The sequence below is a fragment of the Scylla paramamosain genome, chromosome 3 (assembly GCF_035594125.1).
Source record: "Scylla paramamosain isolate STU-SP2022 chromosome 3, ASM3559412v1, whole genome shotgun sequence".
Classification (NCBI taxonomy): Eukaryota; Metazoa; Arthropoda; class Malacostraca; order Decapoda; family Portunidae; genus Scylla; species Scylla paramamosain.
In genome coordinates, this window is record NC_087153.1 from 12205001 (window position 1) to 12227500 (window position 22500).

Here is a 22500-nt window from a genome sequence, read left to right on the forward strand (position 1 = left end):
TTGGCGCCGTAAACACACGAATGAATAAATAAGTTTCTGATTGGTGCTGACTAAACTGGTCCTGTCTATTGAATCAAAACTTTATCGTAATTAAGGGAAGCGCAGTCTAGTATATTCGTGGTATCATCCTTTTCAACGGAGAATCGTATTCCTAAACGCTTTATTCTCTTGTCTAGACAATTTTCAAAGGCCACAGAAATGTTTAACCAGATCTTCACGTTGATATTCGGAATTATTTTGTAAACTATCACCAGAATCATGAAGACCCTCTTGAAAACTCCGATAACTGCCACGAGAGCCTGTTAAAAGTAATCGATATAGGACGCTGAGACTTTTACAGTTGCCTTGACTGGTGGCGGTGTGTGGTGTGTCGCGGTACCCAAGATCAGGAAGCCCCTTGGGTGTTGTTGTGCCGTGAACATATTGTGGACCACGAGGGAAGGACACAGGACTTGCTAGGGACTTTCTTGACTCTCTATTTTGTGGTTACTAACTTTCAAGAATTCCAGTCTGTGCATAGCTGAAGTTTGTGTAGAATATGCAAATATTCTCAACTCAGATGACTTGTGCTTAAATTTCATTAAGCCAAAGTATGAAAAAGTTATCGTTGTTAGATATTCCTTGCACCACTTACCCCCCAGGCATCACGTGAAGATAAGTCTTAGCAACACCAAGGAACTTTTAAAACTCCCTTCAGAAAGCCATTTGTCCCATTACACACCCGTCTTTGAAGTAACCCTTTATAGTACATCACGCCGTCTCGCAGTCTCTCTTTTGCACGTCCCTGGCCTCGTATTCACCAGTCTTCTGTACTTGTCCGCTTCACGCTTCAGTCTTGCGGCCCCGTCACGCAACATTGTCCCACCCGACACTCCTTATTTTATCGAGGACAAGAAACACTGGATAATTGGGGAGCGATTGTTAGACAGACTGATTCACTTTTTGATAGATTGCTGAATGAATAAGAATATAATAGACATAACTTACTGCACATATGCTAAGAGGGAGGAGAGGAGAGGGGGAGAGAGGAGGTGTGTGTGTGTGTGTGTGTGTGTGTGTGAAGTCTTTTATTTAATCAATTTGGTTTTATGATTATTTTAAGTCTCTCTTTGTGAAACCCACACACACACACACACACACACACACACACACACACACACACACACACACACACACACACACACACACACACACACACACACACACACACACACACACACACACAATATGGGCGGGTCATCCCAGTCCTATATTTTTTAAGTGAGCCTCATCTCCTCTCTATTTCCCGAGCACTTAGTTTCACTGGCAGCCTCCCCGCGGCCCGCCATCACCCTGAGCACCCTCATTCGCAGGCAGGAAGGGAGAGCTCTGGGCCTCAGATTACGGCACGAAAAGGAAAAGAAAGGAGTGGGACAAAAAATTGCACGGGCTGGTCGGGAAGGAAGGAGAGAGAGTAAGAGGTGAAGATAGAACTGAGTGAGTGATGAAGATGCTAATGGTCGCCTGAAGGAGGATTGCTTCATGTGGTACTGGTGTTTGGTGTTCAGGGGGATAATGTAGTTATGAATATTACTTAGCCATTAATGCAGGATTGTTACGTATTTTACGAATGGTGATTAGATAGGGTGTATTAGATCATCTTTTGCCGAGGATCCTAACCGATAGAGCACAACAGGTTTAAAGGGCATCTGGGTGCTGGTGGTCATAATACACATAATATAGCAAGAGAACTTATTTCCCCAGCGCTTCGACAGAACTCCACCACAATCCCACTCACTTGTCCCACCAACAAAATTACGTTTAGTGACGCGTGGTGTTCAAATATAGATTCATATCTGAAACTCCCTGCCTGCTTCTGTATTTCCTCCTGTCTATGACTTCAACTGTTCCAAGAGAGAGGTTTCAAGGCACTTATTAGATTTTGGATAACCATTTCGACAACACTTTAGGGACTGGCACCTTCACTGGGCATTCTTATATAACCTTTGTGTTTCCTTAGGCCAGAGTGCCCCTTTACCTTAGCCTTCAGATTTAGGATAACACTTACGAGTACACTCTCTCGGGAATAGCACCTTCTGTGTAGACCTTTTTATTCAACCATCCTTTAACCGTAGACAAAAGTACCCTTTTAAAAAATATCACCGGGACACACACACACACACACACACACACACACACACACACACACACACACACACACACACACACACACACACACACACACACACACAGGCGGGTCGATGGACAGGGCGAGGCATGGGTGTCCAATCAGGGAACAGTGTATCAAAGTGACCCAATCACGGGTGAGGGGACAGGCCCCCCTCTCACCTTCCCCCCCTAGCGGCGCTGTACTGGGAATACATAATGAGGCTGGTGTATGGCGCGCCGCTACGTGAATGGCGGGGCAGTTAATTTGAAGGGGTCCCTCCTTAACTCATTTAGTAAAGAAAAGAACGTGCTGAAAAAATTAGGGGAATTTTTGTAAATGGTGAGTGAGTGTTTTCAAAGAACTTAATTTGAATCGTTGAAAATGTACGGACGTGATGAACCTGCTTGCTGACTGATATTGTTGTGTTTGTTGTGTGTGTGTGTGTGTGTGTGTGTGTGTGTGTGTGTGAGAGAGAGAGAGAGAGAGAGAGAGAGAGAGAGAGAGAGAGAGAGAGAGAGAGAGAGAGAGAGAGAGACAGGCTGGTGTCAAGGGCGGCGGCAATTGGTCTGTGGCCGCGAAAGTGGTGCCCGTAATGCAAATGAGGGGCGAAGCGGCGGCGCCCCGACCTGTCAGCCTCGTCAGTGTGGAGGCGGCGAGGCGCGGCGAGGCACAGCGAGGCGTGGCAGGCTGGCGGCGGCGACAGGAGGAGCGATCTGAGAAAATAGATTTCCATCAAGAATACATTCTGGCGGAGAGTGTCGATGCTGATGTTTTTAGTACGGAAATCGTGGTGCAATTTACATGTAAAGTGAAAATATATTTCTTTCCCTTGTATTTCTTGGTACTGGAGACTCGGTGATGGAGCGGCGCCGCCTGGGTGAGGCATGGCTGGCGTCCTCTGCCTCCACTGGATGGGGTCGCATTTTCTCTCTCTCCATTCTTTCGAAGGACTTGCTAACTGCTTTATACTCTTGGCATAGTGACCAAGAGCCGCAGTAATGCTCTGAATACCACTGGTTCTACAGTCCACACGGTGCTAAGCAATCGGAGAGCTACGAGTAAGTGGCAGTGCAGAGAGACAAGAAGCTACCTAGACGGAATCGCCTCGCCATGACTGATCAACGCTCCACAACCTGTGTAGTGTTGACGCCTCGATCTCCGGCTATCAGCTGATCCGATTACCGACTGAGGAAGCCCGCCCCTCCTCCCTGTTATTGGCGAGTGTCAGGGACTATAACACAGGCCTCCTCCCTCCGCTGCCGTATCCTGTGTCCACATGATTGGTCACCCACGTCAGTAAGCTTCGCGTCCTCCACGTATGTCTGTGTCGTGATCAACTTGTGGGGTCAGATTCTTTCGTCTCTTTTGTATCGACACTTCTCTGTTGCGCATGTCTGGTCTCTGTTCAGAAACACTTTATGCTCTTATAAAGACTTTAAAAGCTACAGAGATTAATTTTCAGGTTCTGGTGATTAGTTTTGGGATTGGTGATGCATAACTCTTAAACTATTCCGAAAAACATGAAAGCACCCTTGACAACCCCAGTAAGTTCCAGTAGAGCCTTTTAAATGTACTCGAGGTAAGACGACGAAATATTTGAGAATGCAATGCCTTATCCCTTCCGGTTTTGTGAAATTAGTGAATAAACATAAGATTTTCCCTAAAAACATGAAGACGTATAAGGCTTGAATATTCATATTGTGACAAGTCTCTACAGCCGAGGATTCTTGATGCTTGCAGTAAATAGAACACTAGTCACATAGACACATGCCTTTTCCGTGAGAAGAAAGGCGTGGAATTTTGAAAACGAGGTTACATAAGTGGCCAGATTTATATTTCTTTTGTCATTTGAAGACCCCAATGTAATAGATAGAGAACAAAAATAAGTATCATAACAGAAAATACCATTGTTGTTGTTGCCCCTTGGCCAGAGTCCCTGTCACATAAAAAATGGTTCATAAGAGCAGAAGGACATAAGGTAAGCTGCAACAAGCCTGTAGGCCTACACGTGGCATCCTTTATGTAAACCATACCTACTTATATCCACCTATCATCCCTATCCATAAATTTACCCAGTCTTCTGAAGATCCCTATCGACTCGCTTAAGATAACGACTGAGTGCCGCTGAAAACATTAGTCAGGCCTCTCACAAACCTGACTTAGTAAAGGAAATTTTGTACTTTTTCCTACTTTTCTTTATGAGGCCAGTAATATAATTCAGATCAGAACGATGGCGTGTTAGCAAAGAAGAGAGATAAATCATTACGGAAGAGTGTCTGGGTGATAAATGGCAAAGTTCTGAAGTATTGGAAGCCTCGGAGTTTCTTTTGGTCTATTCAGGAATGAGGGAGTTCAAAAGTTGGGCGGCGGAGAGCGGTGGCAGTGGCGGCGGCAATGGTGAGCCCTGTATTGAAATGAAGGGAGGGGACACGACCAGTATTTAGCGGCGGCTGCTCTCGGGCACAACACCGGCGTTAAATCAGACATCAGCGACAGGAGCAGCGGGATCTAGTATATGCATTAAAACAACGTGGACACGGACACACTTTCCTTTCCTTTCTTTCTTGGGAGGGAGGTCTGGCTGTGACAAAAAAACGAGGGAGAGAGAGAGAAAAAAAAAAAAGACCACTGAAGGCAAAAAAAAAAAACTAGCAACTGCCTTTTTTCAGGATTCTCTTCTAGTTACTTCACTTAAGAGCGTAATTCAGTTGGCCTACACGTGGCAGTCCCAGTAAATAATAGATAAATATACAAGTTAAAAAAAAATGGGCAAAAATAAGGCAAAATAAACAAATAAATCATGCTTTCCCTTATCCATCTGTCATGCTGCCCTTAAATTTATCTAATCTTCTTTAATATTTGTGTTATCGGGAATCTTTGGTGTGAATTCGCCTGTCGCTACTCTTGCTTAAAATGACGATGGTTTCAAAATATACATGGCAGATAAACGGCTGACAGAGGTTTCTTTACTTGTTTGTTTTGTATTTATTTTTGTTTATTTTACTATTCCTAGTTCCTTTTCCTTCCCCTTCCTCATCCTTCCCTCATGTTTTCCTCTCCCCTTCCCTTTTCTTCTCTTTCCCCTGCCTCTTTCCCTTCATCCTTCAGTACGCTTTCTTTCCCCCTTTATCCTCTCCTCCGTTTTCCATTTTCATTCCCAACTTTCTCTCCTATCATATCTTTCCCTTCCCCATCCTGTCCGTCTTTTTTTTTCCCTTCCATCTACAACATTATCTTCTCCCATTCTTCCTATTTGTTTTTTTTTCCTCCTCCATTCCCAACTTTTTCCTCGCTTTTACATCCTTCCCTTTTCCATCCCTACCTCCTTTTTCTCCCCTTTTTCCATTCCCAACTTTCTCTGCACCCTTTCTCTCCCTATCTCCAACCTCCTCTCCCCTTCACATCCTTCCCTTTCCCGTCCCTACCTCCTCTTTCCCCCCCATTTCCATTCCCTGCCTATTCTTCCTGTCCTTCCCCTTCCTTTTCCTCCTGTGCATCATCAACCTTCTCTTCTCCTCCCATCACATCTTTTTCCTATCCCATCCTCGCATATTCTCGTCCCCACCACACACACACACACACACACACACACACACACACACACACACACACACACACACACACACACACACACACACACACACACACACACACACACACACACACACACACACACACACACACACACACACGTTACCATCGCCTGCACCTTCAATATCGGAACCCACCTAGATATACACCACCCCCCACAAGCAGGTAAAGGTTGGCTCCCCATCCCTGCCCTACCCCCCCACAACCAGGTGTTCCGCCCTCCCCGTATCGCCGTATTGAAGGTACTGCCAACTTACCGCCGCTGGGGAGGGTAAAGAAGGGTGATAGGGAAGGCTTGGGAGTCAGGATAAATTGGGTGTGTTTGTGTGTTCGTACTGGTTTGGGTGTTTGGATGTTGTGGTGGTGGTGATGGTGGTGGAGGTGGTGGGGCTTGTAGTAGTATAGCAGTAGTGTTGGTGGTGGTGGTGGTCGTGGAACATATAAGTGGTAGTAATTGTAGTTGTTGTAGTAATAGGACTAGTAGTAGTATTAGTGCGTAATTGTATTAGTACGTAGTAGTAGTAGTAGTAGTAGTAGTAGTAGTAGTAGAAGTTAATAGAAGCAGTAATATTATAATGGTGATAATAATAATGGTTGTAATGATGATGATAATAGTGTTCTTACCTCGCTTTGATAATGGTGATGATGATGGTGATGGAATACTACTACTACTACTACTACTACTACTACTACTACTGCTGCTACTACTACTACTACTACTACTACTAATAATAATAATAATAATAGTAATAATAATAATAATAATAATAATAATAATAATAATAATAATAACAACAACAACAACAACAACAACAACAACAACAGCAACAACAACAACGACAATAACAATAATACCGTGGCATTCTATTGGCATCCCACAGTGAGACAGGAAGCCAAACGCAATGCAGTAATCGTGCAAAGTTAGAAAGTCTCGGTGAAAGTCTCCAGTGTGGTGTTTGGGAGGCGGCGCTGGGATTATTACTGTGCCCAGAGTGAATATGTAATGTGCTGAAAATGTGCGTGTGTGTGTGCATGATAGTATTGATAATATTAATGCCCAGGATACATTTATTTATCATCTAATTTCTCAACGTACATACATTTACTTGGTATGTGGTTGGCTAGTTCTTTCATAACGTAGAGTTTTTTTGTTTTTTTGTTGTTTTTTTCGGACAATGATGATAATATGAACGATAACAACAACAGCAACAACATTTAAAACGTGACTAATGATAATACTGGTAATAGTTGTAGTTAAAATAGTAATAATAGTAGGTGGAGGAGGAGAATAATCAACATTTCCATCAGCAACAACGAAGAGTGCCGGATGGATACCCAAAATGACCGTCCTCCTTCCTTCCCCCGCCACGTCTCCTCGCAGCGTCAAAAATCTCACCCCTCGCTTCTGGCTAATCTCCCGTATCACTCACGAGAATGATGACACACTGGAACAGACTCATCACGTGCAGCGGCTCGGTAATGCACGCACTCATAAACCATCTAGCCTGGAAAAAAAAAAAAAAAAAAAGTTGCATATATTGATTACATTTAAAAATCACTGCAACTTATCTTTCTTATGTGTTTTATGTCAGGGAACTTGAGGAAAGGATATTTGATGGCAGTTTGTATGTACAGTGTTCTGAGTAGTGGACTAGGTATACTTTTGCGTGGTAAGTTGGAATTTACAAGGGAAGTCGTGACATCAGTTTACACGTGTTGAATTAGAGGACAGAGTAGCGTCACTGATCTTGGCTTAGAATGCATGTTATTATTCTTTAGATGCTTTACAGATAGAGAGATAGATAGATATGGAGACAGATGAGTGGACGGATGGATGGATTAAAAGTATGATTGATCGATTAATTCACTAATTAATATCATATTGCTGGCATCTAAAAGTCACATAATACATTACATAACCAAATAAACATGACAAAAATACATTCACTTAACCTAAATAAAATACATCATTATCAATAGCCTAGTCCAGAACTTGCTTGTTTTACGCATATAGTACCCAGCACCATCCATTCCAAGACAGAACACTCCACGTATGAGGCCCCGTGTGATGGCAGGAGCGGCACAAGGGGCAGGCCAGGGGAGAGAAGGAGAAGGCGCCGCCACACATCACCTAGGCTCAGTCTGCTGGAGAGGCGCCTGTATTTGTGCTCCTCATTCAGGCGACGGAGTGAAACAGCCGCGCGAACATATTGTCAAATTACTTAGCATTTGGAGGTGCGAGGGCGCGCGGCAGGTGACGTGGCGGGCGAGCAGCATCCCCGCCACCTGTCGTCTGCACACTCGCATTAACACAGTGAACAAAGTGAATTTATTATAAAACACATGTCACGGAACAATCTTGGCAGGCGGCGCGGCAGCCAAGGAGGAGAGGAAGGAAGGGAGGGAAGGGCAGCGCACGGGTGAGGGCCTTGCGAGGGGCGTGTAGGTGGCAACACTCTGCTATGAAAATATTGTGTGACAGACAAAAGGGCAAACCCACATCTGGTCTGCGTTGAGAGCCCGGGGTGACGAGGCGGCGGCGGCGGCGGCGGCGGCGGCGGCGGCGGCGAGCTTTGGGTGTTTTCATAATATGTAATTAGTGTGTCGCAGTTAATTAATTTCCCTTCTCTTTATAAGAAAAATGAAATTAAATTCTGATCGTTAAACGTTGTGCAGCAGCGACCAGGATAATTAGGCCGCCGCACCTCCAGCCACAGCACACACCAGCGGCCGCAGTGCTGCTTAGGCTGGGCAGGCTTAGGCACAGATTAAGGCTTGTCAGTTGAGAATTTCTGGGGAAGTCAGCGGAGGGTGCAGGGCGTGCCAGGACTCTGAAATGGTGACACCCACGCGTGACTCCCAGCCAGCCAGCCAGCCAGCCAGCTCACCGCCACTCTTCCAGGTCGCGGCTCGCCAGGCAGGTGGTGTACAGGAACATGGACTGCTTGAAGTGGCATAAGAGCATAAGAAAATAAGGGAAGGCTGACATAAAGAAAATCCTCAGGGTTGGTAATCAGGGTAGTCAAAAAATAACGGGTTCAAGTTTGATTATAGGTTTAGAGAAATAAGGGATAGAAAGAAACTGGTTCTCAAATAGTTGTAGATGAATGGAATAAACTCAGTAATCAGGTTGTTAGTGGCGACTTATTAAGAAGTTTTAAAAAGATTAGATAAATTTATAGATGGGAATGACGTGAAAATAGGTAAGCATGTTTAGTACAAGCACTGTCACGTGTAGGCCTGATGGCGTATTGCAGCACCCGTTTTTTTTTTGTTAAACTCTTTTAGTCCCATAGCATTTCGTCAGGCCCTTCCTTCCTCAGTCTTCACACAAAATCGTTAGAAAGGAGAGACACAAAACCGCTGAAGCGTGAGGCAAATGACGTGTCCTCCTCGTCGCGGCGTAACAAGCGGGTCTTCCCCTCCGTCGCACTCCGCGCTGGAGTCACCATAACATGAATCAGAGCCATCGAGGCGAGGCGGCGGCCCCGTCAGTAATGATGTGTAAACTCGGTCAGCCCACCAGCCACCCAGCCATCCACTCAGCCACCTAGCTACCCACCCAGCCAACAAGCCATCCACTCAGCCAGTTAACCAACCAGCTAGTTATACAGCCAACCAGCAATCCACTCAGCCATCTATACAGCCAGCCAGCCAGCCAGCCAGCCACCATTCACTCAGCCAGCTACCCAACCAACGAACTCACCGGCCATCCAGCCATTCATCCATCCAATCACCCAGTCAGCCATCCAGCCATACAGCCAGCCAGTCTTCGTGGTCTTACTCCTCCTGCCCAGCTCCTCCCCAGCCCTTCAGGCGTGCTCACCGTAAGGGGATGTTAGAATTTAAGGCGATTCGGATCATAATTCCCTTTTCAATCTCACTTTCCGGAATAGACAGTGCTATGGAGGATTACGACCTATATGTTTATTCAGTGAACGACATACAGTGTTCTAGAGGGGTATGAATCACAAAACACTAGTACGTTTTGTTTGCACTCTAGATAAAGTGTTGTGAAGAAGTGTAACCTAAAAAAAAGTGTAACCCAACGAGATGGTGTACTAAAGAAACACAACATGCTACGACACTTCACTCCACTGTACGACATATTGGGTGTTGTCGAGAACGATAATTTGTACGAGAACGTGCCTTTTTTTTTTTTTTTTTTTTTTTTTTTTTTTTTTTTTTTTTTTTTTTACCAGACATCGAGGTACAGTGTCCGAGAGAAATACAACACACTCTACACTTCATTCCCACTGCACGAGATAACCCAGCGTTGTACGGCGTTATAGCACTCGAATATTCATACATTTGAGTTCCAATTGACGAGATGCACATGGCAGCAAAGAATAATGGCTACAGAATCATTGTATCCAAGTGTTCGCCCCTTTTGAACCCCAGTTTACGAAATAATATAATGTAGCACAGAAGAATTACCTCACCATATACAGTGTAACGACTTGAGAACAACCGCGCTCGAGTGTTCGCCCTATCGAGTCCCACTTCACAAGATGCACAGTGCGGCAGCGAATAATGACGCGCCGTACGAGAGGGAGAGACAAAAACACAAAAGGACACAAGCATCAACAAAGCCAAGCACCACCTCTGTCATCGAAATAGCCGCCATTACCGATATTATTATAAAGATGACTATTACTGGAGCCCCCCGCCCCCTGCCACGTGGCCAATCCCCCTTCCTCTCGACTCCCCTCTCCCTCTCTCCCCCCCCCCCGAAAGCTTCCCTCCGCCACCACCAGTCATCTCACTTTTAATTAACCAACATTTTTTCGTCGTGGGAGCATTTACATTATCTGGAGCAATTATTCAACTCTGGTTTTTGCCGGTGTTATGAGCAGCTGAAAGAGAGAGAGAGAGAGAGAGAGAGAGAGAGAGAGAGAGAGAGAGAGAGAGAGAGAGATTAAACAATAACCTAACCTAAATCAACTTTATGTTCTAACCTAACCAAACCAAACCTAACCCAAACAATAACCTAACGACCTAACTTAACCACTAGTAACCTAATCTAACTTAACAGCACTAATAACCTAAGCAAACCTAACCCAAACAGTAACCTAATTTGATCTAATTTAACCTAACCTGCACCTGAACAAAACAAGACAGAACAATAAGGCAAAATTAACACACACACGCACTTCCACGCATGCGCAAAGATTTCCACCTGAAGTGTCTCCGATTAATACCTTATTCCTCCCCCGAATGAGAGCCACTCAGACTGACTAAACGGCGTCATTGCGGGAGACGTCCGTGGGTGCATCCAATAGCGGGAGGGCCGGGGCGGGAGGGAGGACCAGGAGGAGCGGGTAATACCATCGCGGTGCGTGTTCTCCGTGGTGAGTCTAATCGGCGGGAAGAGGCTGTTGGGGCGGTGAGTGGTGGTGTGTGAGTGGCCTGGTGACTGCCGGCCTCCCTCCCTGCCCCCGTCAGCACCCCAGCCCCCTCCCATCCTCCTTGTTTATGCCGCCGCGCGAGCCTGCACCGGCAAGATAAGTGTAGCTTGGGGTTAGGCGTGAGGTGGTGGCCGAGGGAGTGCGCTAGCAGGAAGGGAGAGGAAAGAGAAGCTTAAACAGGGACACTAGGACACCGCACTTCAAGGAAAGACAAGACAAATAATAGGCGATGTAGTGGTCGAGAGTGCGTTAGGAGGGAGAGGGAAGGGAAGCTTAAACAAAGGAACCAGGTACTCTAGGACATAATGACACCGCACCTTAAGGAAAAACAAAACAAATTATACGCAATGTGGTGATCGAGAGAGTATGTTAGGAGGAAGGGAGAGGGAAGGGAAGCTTAAACAAAGGAACCAGGTACTCTAGGACATTAAGACATCAAGGCACCAAACCTCAAGGAACGACAAGACAAAGAGGGAATGTGGTAGGAGAGGGAAGGTATGAATAGATAAGGACACTTCCAAGGATACCACACCACACTCTTTCATTTTTTGTACAAGGAAAAACAAGGCAGGTTATGAAGGCGTGAGGTTGTGGTGGTGGTGGTGGTGGTGGTGGTTGAATGTGCATGGGAGAAGGAAGGAAAGAGGATACCAGCAGGGACAAGGCAACTGGGCGGTAGTTGAAGTTAAACTGAGGTATTGGCCAAGTAATTAAGCTGTGGAGAGAAGGAAGGGATGTTTGAATACGGACAGTAGGGATAAGACAAGAGTGGTGGTCAAGAGTGTTAGGAGAAAAGAAACAATACTTAAACAAGAGCACCAAAACACCACGACTCCACACCACGCCACGTCCCTCCATCGTGTGAGAGGAGAGGCGAGTTGAGGCAAGTTGGCGGTGTCTCCTGGTCACTAATTCACTTACTCGTGTTTTGATCGATCAGCGAGAATCCGACATCTTGTTTTGGTAGTTAGAGGAGGGAAGGGAGTTCAGGGAGGGAGGGAGGGAGACAGGCAGAAATTACGTGTAGGAAAGGATGAAGGGAAAAGAGAGGAATTACCTGTAAAGAGAGGGAGGAAGGGAGATGGAGAATTTGGAAGCAGAGAGGGAGAGAGAATAAGCGAATGGAAGAAGGGGGGAGAGGTAGAGAAGCAGAGAGAGAGAGAGAGAGAGAGAGAGAGAGAGAGAGAGAGAGAGAGAGAGAGAGAGAGAGAGGAGGGGAGGAGGGGGGATTCAGCAGGTGTCCAAGGTGGGTGTTCATCCTCGTGTAGTTAATGAGAATGAAGTAATTGGGCGCATTAATGGACACAACGCGCGTTAAGTCATGATGTATCGTGGCGCGCGGACCTGATTTAATACCGCACGTGTTAATTATCACCTCAGCTCCTAATTAAGCTAATGAAGCCGCCAGGGATGAGGGGACGAGGGCGGAGAGGGGGAGAGGGGTGACGGGGGAAGGGGGAGGCTGCGGGAGCAAAGTTAGCTGAGGGTATAATGGAACTGCGGAACACGGCCGACGATTAATTGTTTTTTTCATCGACCACGAAATAATCTGGTTAAGAGGATGGTAGTGTGAGGAGGAGGAGGAGGATGAGGAAGAAGAAGAGTTTAGTAGGTCATCTCGTTCCCTCATTCATATCTCATCCTTCTCTCCTCCTCCTCCACGTCCTTCCTTTCCCCCCCTCCTTTCTCATATTTCTTTCCCTCTTTCCCCCTCCCTTCTCTTCTCTTTCTTCCCTCCTCAGATGATGAAAACTTAATCATATGCTCTCCCCAGATGGAAGCGCTCGCTCCTCAAAAAATTTTCACGCTATCACTACACCTATAATGGCTCGCCTTCCACACGCCTCCACCTCCTCCACCTCGAACCCTCTCTTAGTCACTCCTCACGCCCTCCATCCCTGTGCCTCTATCGCTTCCACCTCCATTTATAACTTTGCAGATCATCCACCCCTCCCTTCCATTCATCTCCACTTCTTCAGTTCACAATAATGCGAATCCTCCACTTCATTTATCCGCTTTTATAATCCTTCGACATCCTTTTCCTCCTCCACTTCCATCCACCCATCCACTTCTTCGCTTTCACTGACTTACTTCCCTCTTTTCCACTTTTTTTTTTCACTCCAAAACACAACAAATCTTCCATCCCTCTTCTGCATTTCCTTTATCCACATTTCTGTAACCCTTCCACCACCTCCACCTCCCTCCACTACTCACCTCTCCTCCACTTCAATCCAAAACACTGCAAACATTCCACCAGCTCTACTTCTCTACTTCCTTCACCCACAATTTTCATCCTTCTACCTCCTCCTCCTGTACCTCCTTCCACCCCCCATCCACTGACTACTGAAATACGCCTTTCTCCCCATCACACTTCCCACAGCCTTTGCCCCTGCTCCCCCCTACCCTCCCCAGTACAGACACGCCCACCACAACTACCCGCTGGTCTCACACCTTTCATAATGTGTATTCTCAGCCACCACCACCACCACAACCACCACCACCACAACCACCACCACCACCGCAATTATAACTATCACGCCAGCTGTTAAAATCGCAGCTCTCGCCACTTTTCTAGCTTGTGTTATTATCGCCACTAATGTTACTGCCGCTGTTCACTGCAGTATTATCATCGCCTCCTTTACTGCTGCCTCTTGGTGCCGCCGCTGCCGCCACCACTGCCACTATCACAACAACAACAACAACAACAATAATGTTTAACTGCAAAACGACTACTACTCTGTTACTACTACTACTACTACTACTACTACTACTACTGCTGCTGCTGCTGCTGCTGCTGCTGCTGCTGCTGCTGCTGCTGCTGCTGCTGCTGCTGCTGCTGCTACTACTACTACTACTACTACTACTACTACTACTACTACTACTACTACTACTACTACTACTACTACTACTTCCTCTTCTTTCTGTTGTTTGTTGTTGTTATTGTTGTTGTTGTTGTTGTTGTTGTTGTTGTTGTTGTTGTTGTTTCTTCTTCTTCTTCTTCTTCTTCTTCTTCTTCTTCTTCTTCTTCTTCTTCTTCTTCTTCTTCTTCTTCTTCTTCTTCTTCTTCTTCTTCTTCTTCTTCTTCTTCTTCTACTACTACTACTACTACTACTACTACTACTACTACTACTACTACTACTACTACTACTACTACGTACTAACTTGCCCTGCACATGAGTAAGTTGGCGAGTCGCTTTGTTTAAACACGTGGTGGTGGTGGTGGTGGTGGTGTGTCATCCTCCTAAACACCCTTGACGGACACACACGCTCCACCTGGCCAAACCTGTTACGCGCCACACCTGCCACTCACCTCCGGCATACAGCGCACGGACGGCGACACACTGGCTTGGCCTCAGCGGGTGTGTAGAGATCACACTGGCACTCACACGCCTTTGGAACTGAAAATAATGTTCATTCTACCCATGCAGCAGTTAACACCCGTGCAGTGTACCGTATTCTTAAACACTTCTGCCAGCACCTCTACTTTCAAAAGGCTCTTCTTGAAGTTACACGGGTTTTGAGAGTATTTTCTATAGTTCTAGTGACAGATTAACAAGATTTCTAAATTTTTAACAGGAGAAACATTCTTGACAACCTCCTCTACTTTCAAAATGCTCTACTTGAAGTTACACGGATTTTTAATGAATCTTTTATGGTTCTAGTGACAGATTAACAAGATTTCTATATTCTTAACAGGAGAAACACTCTTGAAAAGCCGGCTATCATCTCTGTGGCGTTTGAAAATAGTTATGGTGACAGAGTTAAATGTTCCTGAATACTGACAATTCCCGCTATGGTCTATGGCTGACAGCGTGAGACTGTAGTATGTCTAATCCGTCATGTCCGCGTGAGACTGTTCCTGTAGTGTATTTAAGCCTTCATGTCCGCCTGTCTCTGCCGCTTTGTGCCGATTGGACGAGGCTGCATCGGGGCGGCGGCCGGTGCTCGTGGTCCGGATGGTTAATGAATTGCTTATTGAACGGCGGTGAAAAGCAGGTGAATCATGTGGTCGGGGATTACTGGCGGACTCGTGCTGGCGGCGGGTCGGCAGGTGCAGGCGTGTGTCGCAATTAAGGCAACACGTCTTCTGCCACTGGAGAGCTGTACGTTTCAACAAGTAATGATGCGATCGATGTTAGGCGCCGCAGCCGAAGCGCCGCCCTGCCTTCTTACGACAGTCCCCAGCGCCTTTAGGGGAGGAGAAACACGGCGAGGCACTGTTCGTCGTGTCTTGAGTAGTGGAAGTGCCACGCCCTGATGGATCGGTCTTTTCACCTTAGTATGACAAAGCGAGGTGTTGACTAGTGATTATGCTGGCTCTTGTATGGTTCAGGTGTCTTGGGTGGTGGAAGGTCTTTTCTTCTTCGGTTGCTTAGTGTGGCGAGGCGAGGTACTGGTTAATGTGCTGATTCTTGTACGGTCCAGCTGATTGACTTTTTGATTCGTGCACTTGATTTCCTTTGACTTATGCAGTAGTACAGTCTCTCTGTAGTACGATCTTTGTGTGTGTGTGTGTGTGTGTGTGTGTGTGTGTGTGTTGACCTGACCTTTCATTTTGTCATTTTGTTTCTTCCATTTTCTTTACTATCACTAAATCTGTAGAAATTTCCCCTGGCCTGATATTCCGATACCTGCCAGATTTTGCAAGCCCATGATACAAGGAGATAAAAGATCGAAGTCTTTGTAAGACTACTAGATGAAAGGGATTTAGGGTTGAAGATGAACCTTAACACTGGAATCAAGTACATAGGTTACTCGGGTGATGTCCAAGAGTGTACATGTACTTACCTGCGTGGCGGCTCACCTGTGAAGGCCCCGGGGAGTGGAACATGCAAGTTAATGAAGAACCCGAGTATCGTGACGCCTCCTTATTGATGTCGCGTCACCCGGAGCTGGTTGGCCCACTTCTCACGCCCTCTCCCCTCTTGCCCTCCTCCCCAAGTGTCCTCATCGCCCGGGGGAATGGCGCTATTTTTGACCACTTAGTTTGATTGCCGTGCAGACTCCTTCGTGAGTGATTAATGATATTGATTCTCCATTTTTTTTATTTTGTGTGTGTGTGTGTGTGTGTGTGTGTGTGTGTGTGTGTGTGTGTGTGTGTGTGTGTGTGTGTGTGTGTGTGTGTGTGTGTGTGTGTGTGTGTGTGTGGATACGTGACTTCAAAGTCTTGGCTTGCTGGCTGTGGAGCGAAGAACACAAGTTGTTAGCTCGTTTTTTTTTTTTTTTTTTTTTTTTTATTATTATTATTATTATTTATTATTTTTTTTTTTAATACTTAAGTTCATGTCCGTGCCGCTTCCATTAGTGTTCTTCCAGGTAACACTGAAATAACATTAGCGTTTTCTTCCAAGGTTAGGTTAGGTTTAGAGATTAAATAATTTCTATATTTTCGTTCCTTATTTCTTAATTGTGTGGATCCTGATTTGAAAAAAAAAGCATCATATTTTTGTCCAGAAACAAATTATCACGGTCTGAAGATTAGCCTTTTCATCCGAGGGTTGCATACGTAGGTTAGGTTGGACTTAAATCAATCCAATTTATTAATTTCACTGCTGGTGTCTTCATTGTGTGAATCACGATTAAAAAAAAAGATTCCCCCAAAGTCACTGATTATATATATATATATATATATATATATATATATATATATATATATATATATATATATATATATATATATATATATATATATATATATATATATATATATATATATATATATATATATATATATATATATTTTTTTTTTTTTTTTTTTTTTTTTTTTTTTTTTTTTTTTTTTCTCCATGTAGGAGGCCAAGGTCAACAAAATTATAAGAAAAAAAGGTCCACTGAGGTGCCAGTCCCCAAGCAGAGTCAGAAACGATCGTCTAAACCTGGAGGATAAGTGTCTTGAAACCTCTTCTCGAAAGAGTTGATAGGCTAAGATTTTTCACATAACACCCCTTTAATCCCCTTGTATTCTCCCGGCAGGTCAACACGACAACAAGTGCCGGCCAGACATGATCCAGGGTAACGCCCAAACCATGGAGGACAAGTGCGCGTGTTTCTCGCAGCCCAACACGGGGGACATGGAGTTCTACAGTCCGCTCTTCCCTAACAACTACCCCAACAGCACCGAGTGTGTCCTGCGGCTGGAAGGCAAGTACTCCCAGAGTCCAGACACTCACTTACCTGTTAAAGTGTTCGTAGGATTAACCAAAATGTGTGTTGTATCCTTTGTTTCTCTCTGGTAATGTCCTCTTCTCTCTTTGGTAGCCAAGCACAGTTAGGAAAGGTTAGGTTAGGTTACTTCATTCACATTAACTTTCCTTTTCTCTTATCAACCAAAATGTGTGTATTGTTACCTTTGTTTCTCCCAGTAATGTCCTCTTCTTCAATTTATGGCAGCCAAGCATGGTTAGTTAAGGTTATGTTAGGTTAGGTTACTTCATCCACATTGACTTCACTTTTCTTTTCTCTAATTAACCAAGATGTGTGTATTGTTCCCTTTGTTTCTCGCAGTAATGTCCTCTTCTCTCTATAGCAGCCAAGCATGTTTAGGCTAAGTTAGGTTAGCTTAGGTTACTTCATCTGCAATGACTTTCCTTTTCCTTTTCTCCCAGTAATGTCATCCTCTCCTCTCTGTGACAGCCAAGCACGGTTACTTCATCCGCATTGACTTCCGGGACTACTTCGACCTGGAACCGTCGCCGAAGTGTGAGTACGACTTCCTGGAGGTGCGGGACGGGGCGCACGGCTACTCAGACCTGCAGGGGAAGTACTGCGGCGAGGACTTCCCGCCGATCATCACCTCCAAGGGCCGCTACCTCTGGCTGCGCTTCACCTCAGACGAGAACATCCAGTACAAGGGTTTCAGGGCCGTCTACTCCTTCATGAAGAACCCGGGTGAGTGACGTGTGTGTAGTAGTAGTAGTAGTAGTAGTAGTAGTAGTAGTAGTGTGTCTATGTGTGTGTGTGTGTGTGTGTGTGTGTGTGTGTGTGTGTGTGTGTGTGTGTGTGTGTGTGTGTGTGTGTTCTTAGCTTCCAAAAAGTTAAATTAGGCAAGAATTTCAAAGATGGAAGTCAATTTACCATTTGTAGTTCCGGACGTGTCTTGCTCCTCCTCTCTAGAAACTAAGTCATAGGAAAGGAGAAGAGAAGCAGGTTGCGTTCCAGTGAGTGTGTGTGTGTGTGTGTGTGTGAAGGGTAGGTAGGTAGGTAAGCTGTTCCATCCTTTTGTTTGGGCGTGAGGGGAGTAATGGAATCTTTTCAATGGATGGCCGTGCTGGACGACCTGACACTTACCTGCGAATGGCATTGTTTGAGGGTTATGGGCCGTCCTGGAGTGAAAAATAAAGGGAGAGAGAGAGAGAGAGAGAGAGAGAGAGAGAGAGAGAGAGAGAGAGAGAGAGAGAGAGCGCATTGTGAGTTGAGAGAATCGCAGCAGTTTGAGATGTGCATGTTGTGTTTACTTCATTCTCAGGAAGTAAATAGTAAACAGTGTGTGATGTAGAATTTTTTATATTACCGTGTCTGTTTTTCTTCTTCTTCTTCTTCTTCTTCTTCTTCTTCTTCTTCTTCTTAGCAGTGTAATGAGTCTCGGTGTAATTAGAAAATATTGGACTTCGAATATCGTACAATACTCAAATATTATGTTTGTGCCGAAGCAAGTGTTGAAATGGTTCGATCTGTGTTTCGTATCATTTATATAGGTTCGATGCTTCAAACCTACGCCTGAAGTTTATGATAGTTTTCTGTTTAAGCTGTTGCTGCTGCTGTTGTTCTTGTTTTTCTCCTCGTTTTTTTTTTTTTTTTTTTTTTTTTTTTTTTTTTTTTTAAGATTGCCCTCATTGTGCCATGGGACTTTTGCCTTGTGACGGTCTTGGGACGACGAAAGCTTTATTGTGTTTGACTTGCATGCGTTTTACATGTTATATTTTATTTGTATATTTTATCGACAGACGGGGCTAACTCTGTGAACGATGCGTGTGTGCTTGTCTGTGCCATCCGATGTGAGATTGCCGGCCTGGTATATAGTAGACAGATAGATAGATTTCGTGGTCAGTAAAGTGAGAAAGTAAAGTGGTCAGTGAGAAAGAAATGCCTTCAGTACCCGTGCCTTTGAATGCATAATGTTGAGTGCGTGAGTCACTTTACCAGTACCTGTCTATAAGCGTAACCTAGCCTGCAATCATGGATCACAGGAGTTCTGATATATCTGGTGTTTGTGATGGTGGTGGTGGTGCTGGTGGTGGTGGTGATGGGGCGCGTCACACACTCGTCATCTTCGCATTACGTGTCATTCTGATGGAACACTGCCAACACCTGCAACCTTCACTCATTCGTTCATTCGCTTACTTGATTAAACTCATCTTTCTGGAGTGATGAGAATGTTTTTTGCTGATACGTCCACCTTCGCTTCTTCTCAAACGCAGAGCCCACGGAGGTCGTTGGTCAGGTGGGTGTTCTCCTGTTTGATGGTGCGGAATCCTTGTTAATCTATCGCTAGAATCATAAAAAAAAAAAAAAAACATTTGAAGATCCCTCGGCTCACCAGATTACAAGCCCGGCTGAACAACACCTGTCCACCTTCACGTCGTCTTCATACATCACTGTCACGCTCCCCAGGCAGTGAAACGTGGAGATCAAGGAGCACTGGTTCCTGCTGGCTCCTCCCACACGAATCAAACGAGTGCACCGACAGCAGCTTAGTTCCATTTCCTGATAACTCAAGTGTGGCGCAAACAGTATGATTTTGCTCTCTTGTGTAAATGCCATTTTGACTCCTCCCCCCATGAGTGTCTTGCTGACCACCCTGCCCGTTTTCTTTGACGTCTTTTTGTATTGTCCACTAAATTTGTCTTATAAATGAAACCTTGGCCATGCGTTACTTTATGTACTTAAGGCTTGAGGAATAGAAAGTGGCCGAATACAGTTTATCTACAATAAAGACAAAAGGACAATTGTAATGTTGTGAGCGAGTTGCGCGGTACTTGTGGTGAAGAGTGATTGTGTTCGTGGCGTGGATGCACTACAATTCCTTCCAGTGGTGTATAGCGCAGTAAACACCATGAAGAAAAAGGCAGGTCCGTCACAGGGCTTTCTGCTTTCTCTCACCCTTATTCTGTCCAACTCCCTAATGCAAGTCATCCAGTATTCTCAGTCTTTTACCGCTTTTATTGATAAACTCTGGAACTCCCTGTCTGCTTCTATATTTCCTCCTGCCAAACACTTCAACGCTTTCAGGAGAGAGGTCTCAGGAAAAATAAAGTTAGACTACTTTATAGGTCTTGTTTAGGAACTGGCACCTTCACTAAGCCCCCCCCCCACTTTACCCTTGGCCCCCCCTCCCTTGTTTTACCCTTGGCCAAAAGCACCTCTAACATGAAAAATAAATAAGGGGAAGTTTCAAGACGCAAATAAATATGGAATACTTTATAGGTCTTCATTAGAGATTGGCACCTTTAGTGAACTTTTTTTTCCTTTTATGTCACTTGTTTTTGCCATTGTATGATTTTTTTTTTCTTTTTTTTACATTTCGCCCTTGACCAGAACTCCTATACATGAAAAAAAAAAAATAGATAAATAAATAAATAAGGGCAAACACACCAGCAATTTTTGAACCCCTTCCTGTTTTCTTTGTGGACTGGCACCTTCACTAGGCCTTTCTTTATTCCTTTATACTATGTTGCCCTTGACCAGAACCCCACACATAAAAATAAATAAATAAATAAATAACCCCTTTTATCTTTCCCCCCCACTCCCCAACAGAACCGCTACAACCAGAGGAGCCGCAGTGTGAATTCGAGATGTCGGGCATGCAGGGGCTCATCTCCCACGACAACATCACTGAGGAGCGGCTGAACTACACCATCACCTACAACCATCCCATAGATTGCACGTGGGTCGTCAAAGTCAAGCCCAACGAGAAGGTGAGGCGAAGGCAGGCTGGTGGTGGTTAGTGATTGGTTGGATTTTCTTGACTTGACACGGTTAGGTTGTGATGAGAGAGAGAGAGCAATAACAGTCACCGCCTCGATCCTCACCCAAGGCCTCCATAATAGCGCCGCGTCGAGTGTTGGAGTTAAGGTTTTGTTCCTAATGAGGGCGGGGCCGTAATGGGCTTGACTGCTGCTCGTACCTCCCGCGCAGATGGAGGGGGGGGGGGAAATGCCTGTTAAGAAGCTAATCTGTGCTCTGTTTCCTCGTCAAAAGAAAAGAACACACACACACACACTCACACATACACACACACACTTTCTCCCTCAGCTTTTAGATTCCTGAGCCTCTACAGTTTCTTGCGGCTTAAGGGTGATGCCGCTTATTTTTTTTTTTTTTTTTTTTAGAGTTCGCTTCAGTAAACTACGACAATTTGACTTTCTTTTCACCGAGGAGGGAATAAGTGAAGTGCTTTACCTCCTCGTATCTCAAAACTAGCAGCTCTGAGACAACTGAGTGCGGTGCTGCTTTTTATAATTCACATCTGTAAGTAGGATAGTTTTAGTTTCTTCTCCCCGAGGCGGGAATAAATTAAGTGCTTTATTCTAGCTGTTTTAATATTCCTGAGGCTGTACTGGCTCCTGCTGCTCGTGTTAAGTGCGAAGCTGCTTTTTAGAATTCGCTTTAGTAGCTACGATAATTTGTTTTCTTTCGCGGCGGGGATGATCAGTTAAACGCTTAACGATGCGTATCTTAAGACTAGCAACTCGAAGACACTTGAGGTTCTACAGTTTTTTTTCTGGTCCGTGTTAAGTGGAGTGCGGTGCTCCTTTTTAAAAATCCACATCCGTTAAGTGCGATAATTAGAGTTTCCTTTCGTCCCTAAGGTAATAAAGTAAATGCTTTATCCCGGCGTATCTCAGGGCCACCACTACGGCGCGTCCGTTTACCCGAGGACTCTCTGAACATTCCAGTACTTACGGCAGTCAAGTTTGGTGTTTTCGACTCCTAAGCACAAGTCACCTTTGCCGGCGGTATGTCAGACTTAAGCGAAGTAATTGGTTGACTTTAGGCTTATTCCTCGAAGTTATGGTGTTTTCTTTCAGCTTTTGTCATCGGTGTGTTTTTTTCGGTGTAATACAAGCGCGTGGGTTTTACTGAGGCCTGTATTCTGAAACGCCTTGCTCTCACACCATGACTATTCTTCAAGGCAACAGAGATGAATAGCCGGGTTCTCAAGAGTGCTTATCCTGTATAAATATAGAAATCTTGTTAATCTGCCACTAGAACCATAAAAACACCCTTAAAAACCCATGTAGCTACAACTAGAGGCTTTTGAGTGTAGTGGAGATGCGGAGATGAAAAGTTTGAGAATATGGTTGTTAGTACAGCGGTGTGTGCGAGCCTCAGGTTGTTCCGTGGTAGTGATGA

The 22500-nt window shown here is 45.0% G+C and overlaps 1 protein-coding gene across 1 annotated transcript in view; it reads left to right on the forward strand.

The window, feature by feature from the left end:
* Nucleotides 1–22500, forward strand: part of LOC135090356 (neuropilin and tolloid-like protein 2) — a 194856-nt gene that overhangs the window by 159051 nt on the left and 13305 nt on the right. Inside the window, exons 4-6 of the mRNA XM_063987118.1 lie at nucleotides 17122–17289; nucleotides 17782–18036; nucleotides 20902–21062. Of these exons, the coding sequence (XP_063843188.1) occupies nucleotides 17151–17289; nucleotides 17782–18036; nucleotides 20902–21062 (555 nt within the window). The 5' untranslated portion in view covers nucleotides 17122–17150. The remainder of the gene's footprint in view (nucleotides 1–17121; nucleotides 17290–17781; nucleotides 18037–20901; nucleotides 21063–22500) is intronic.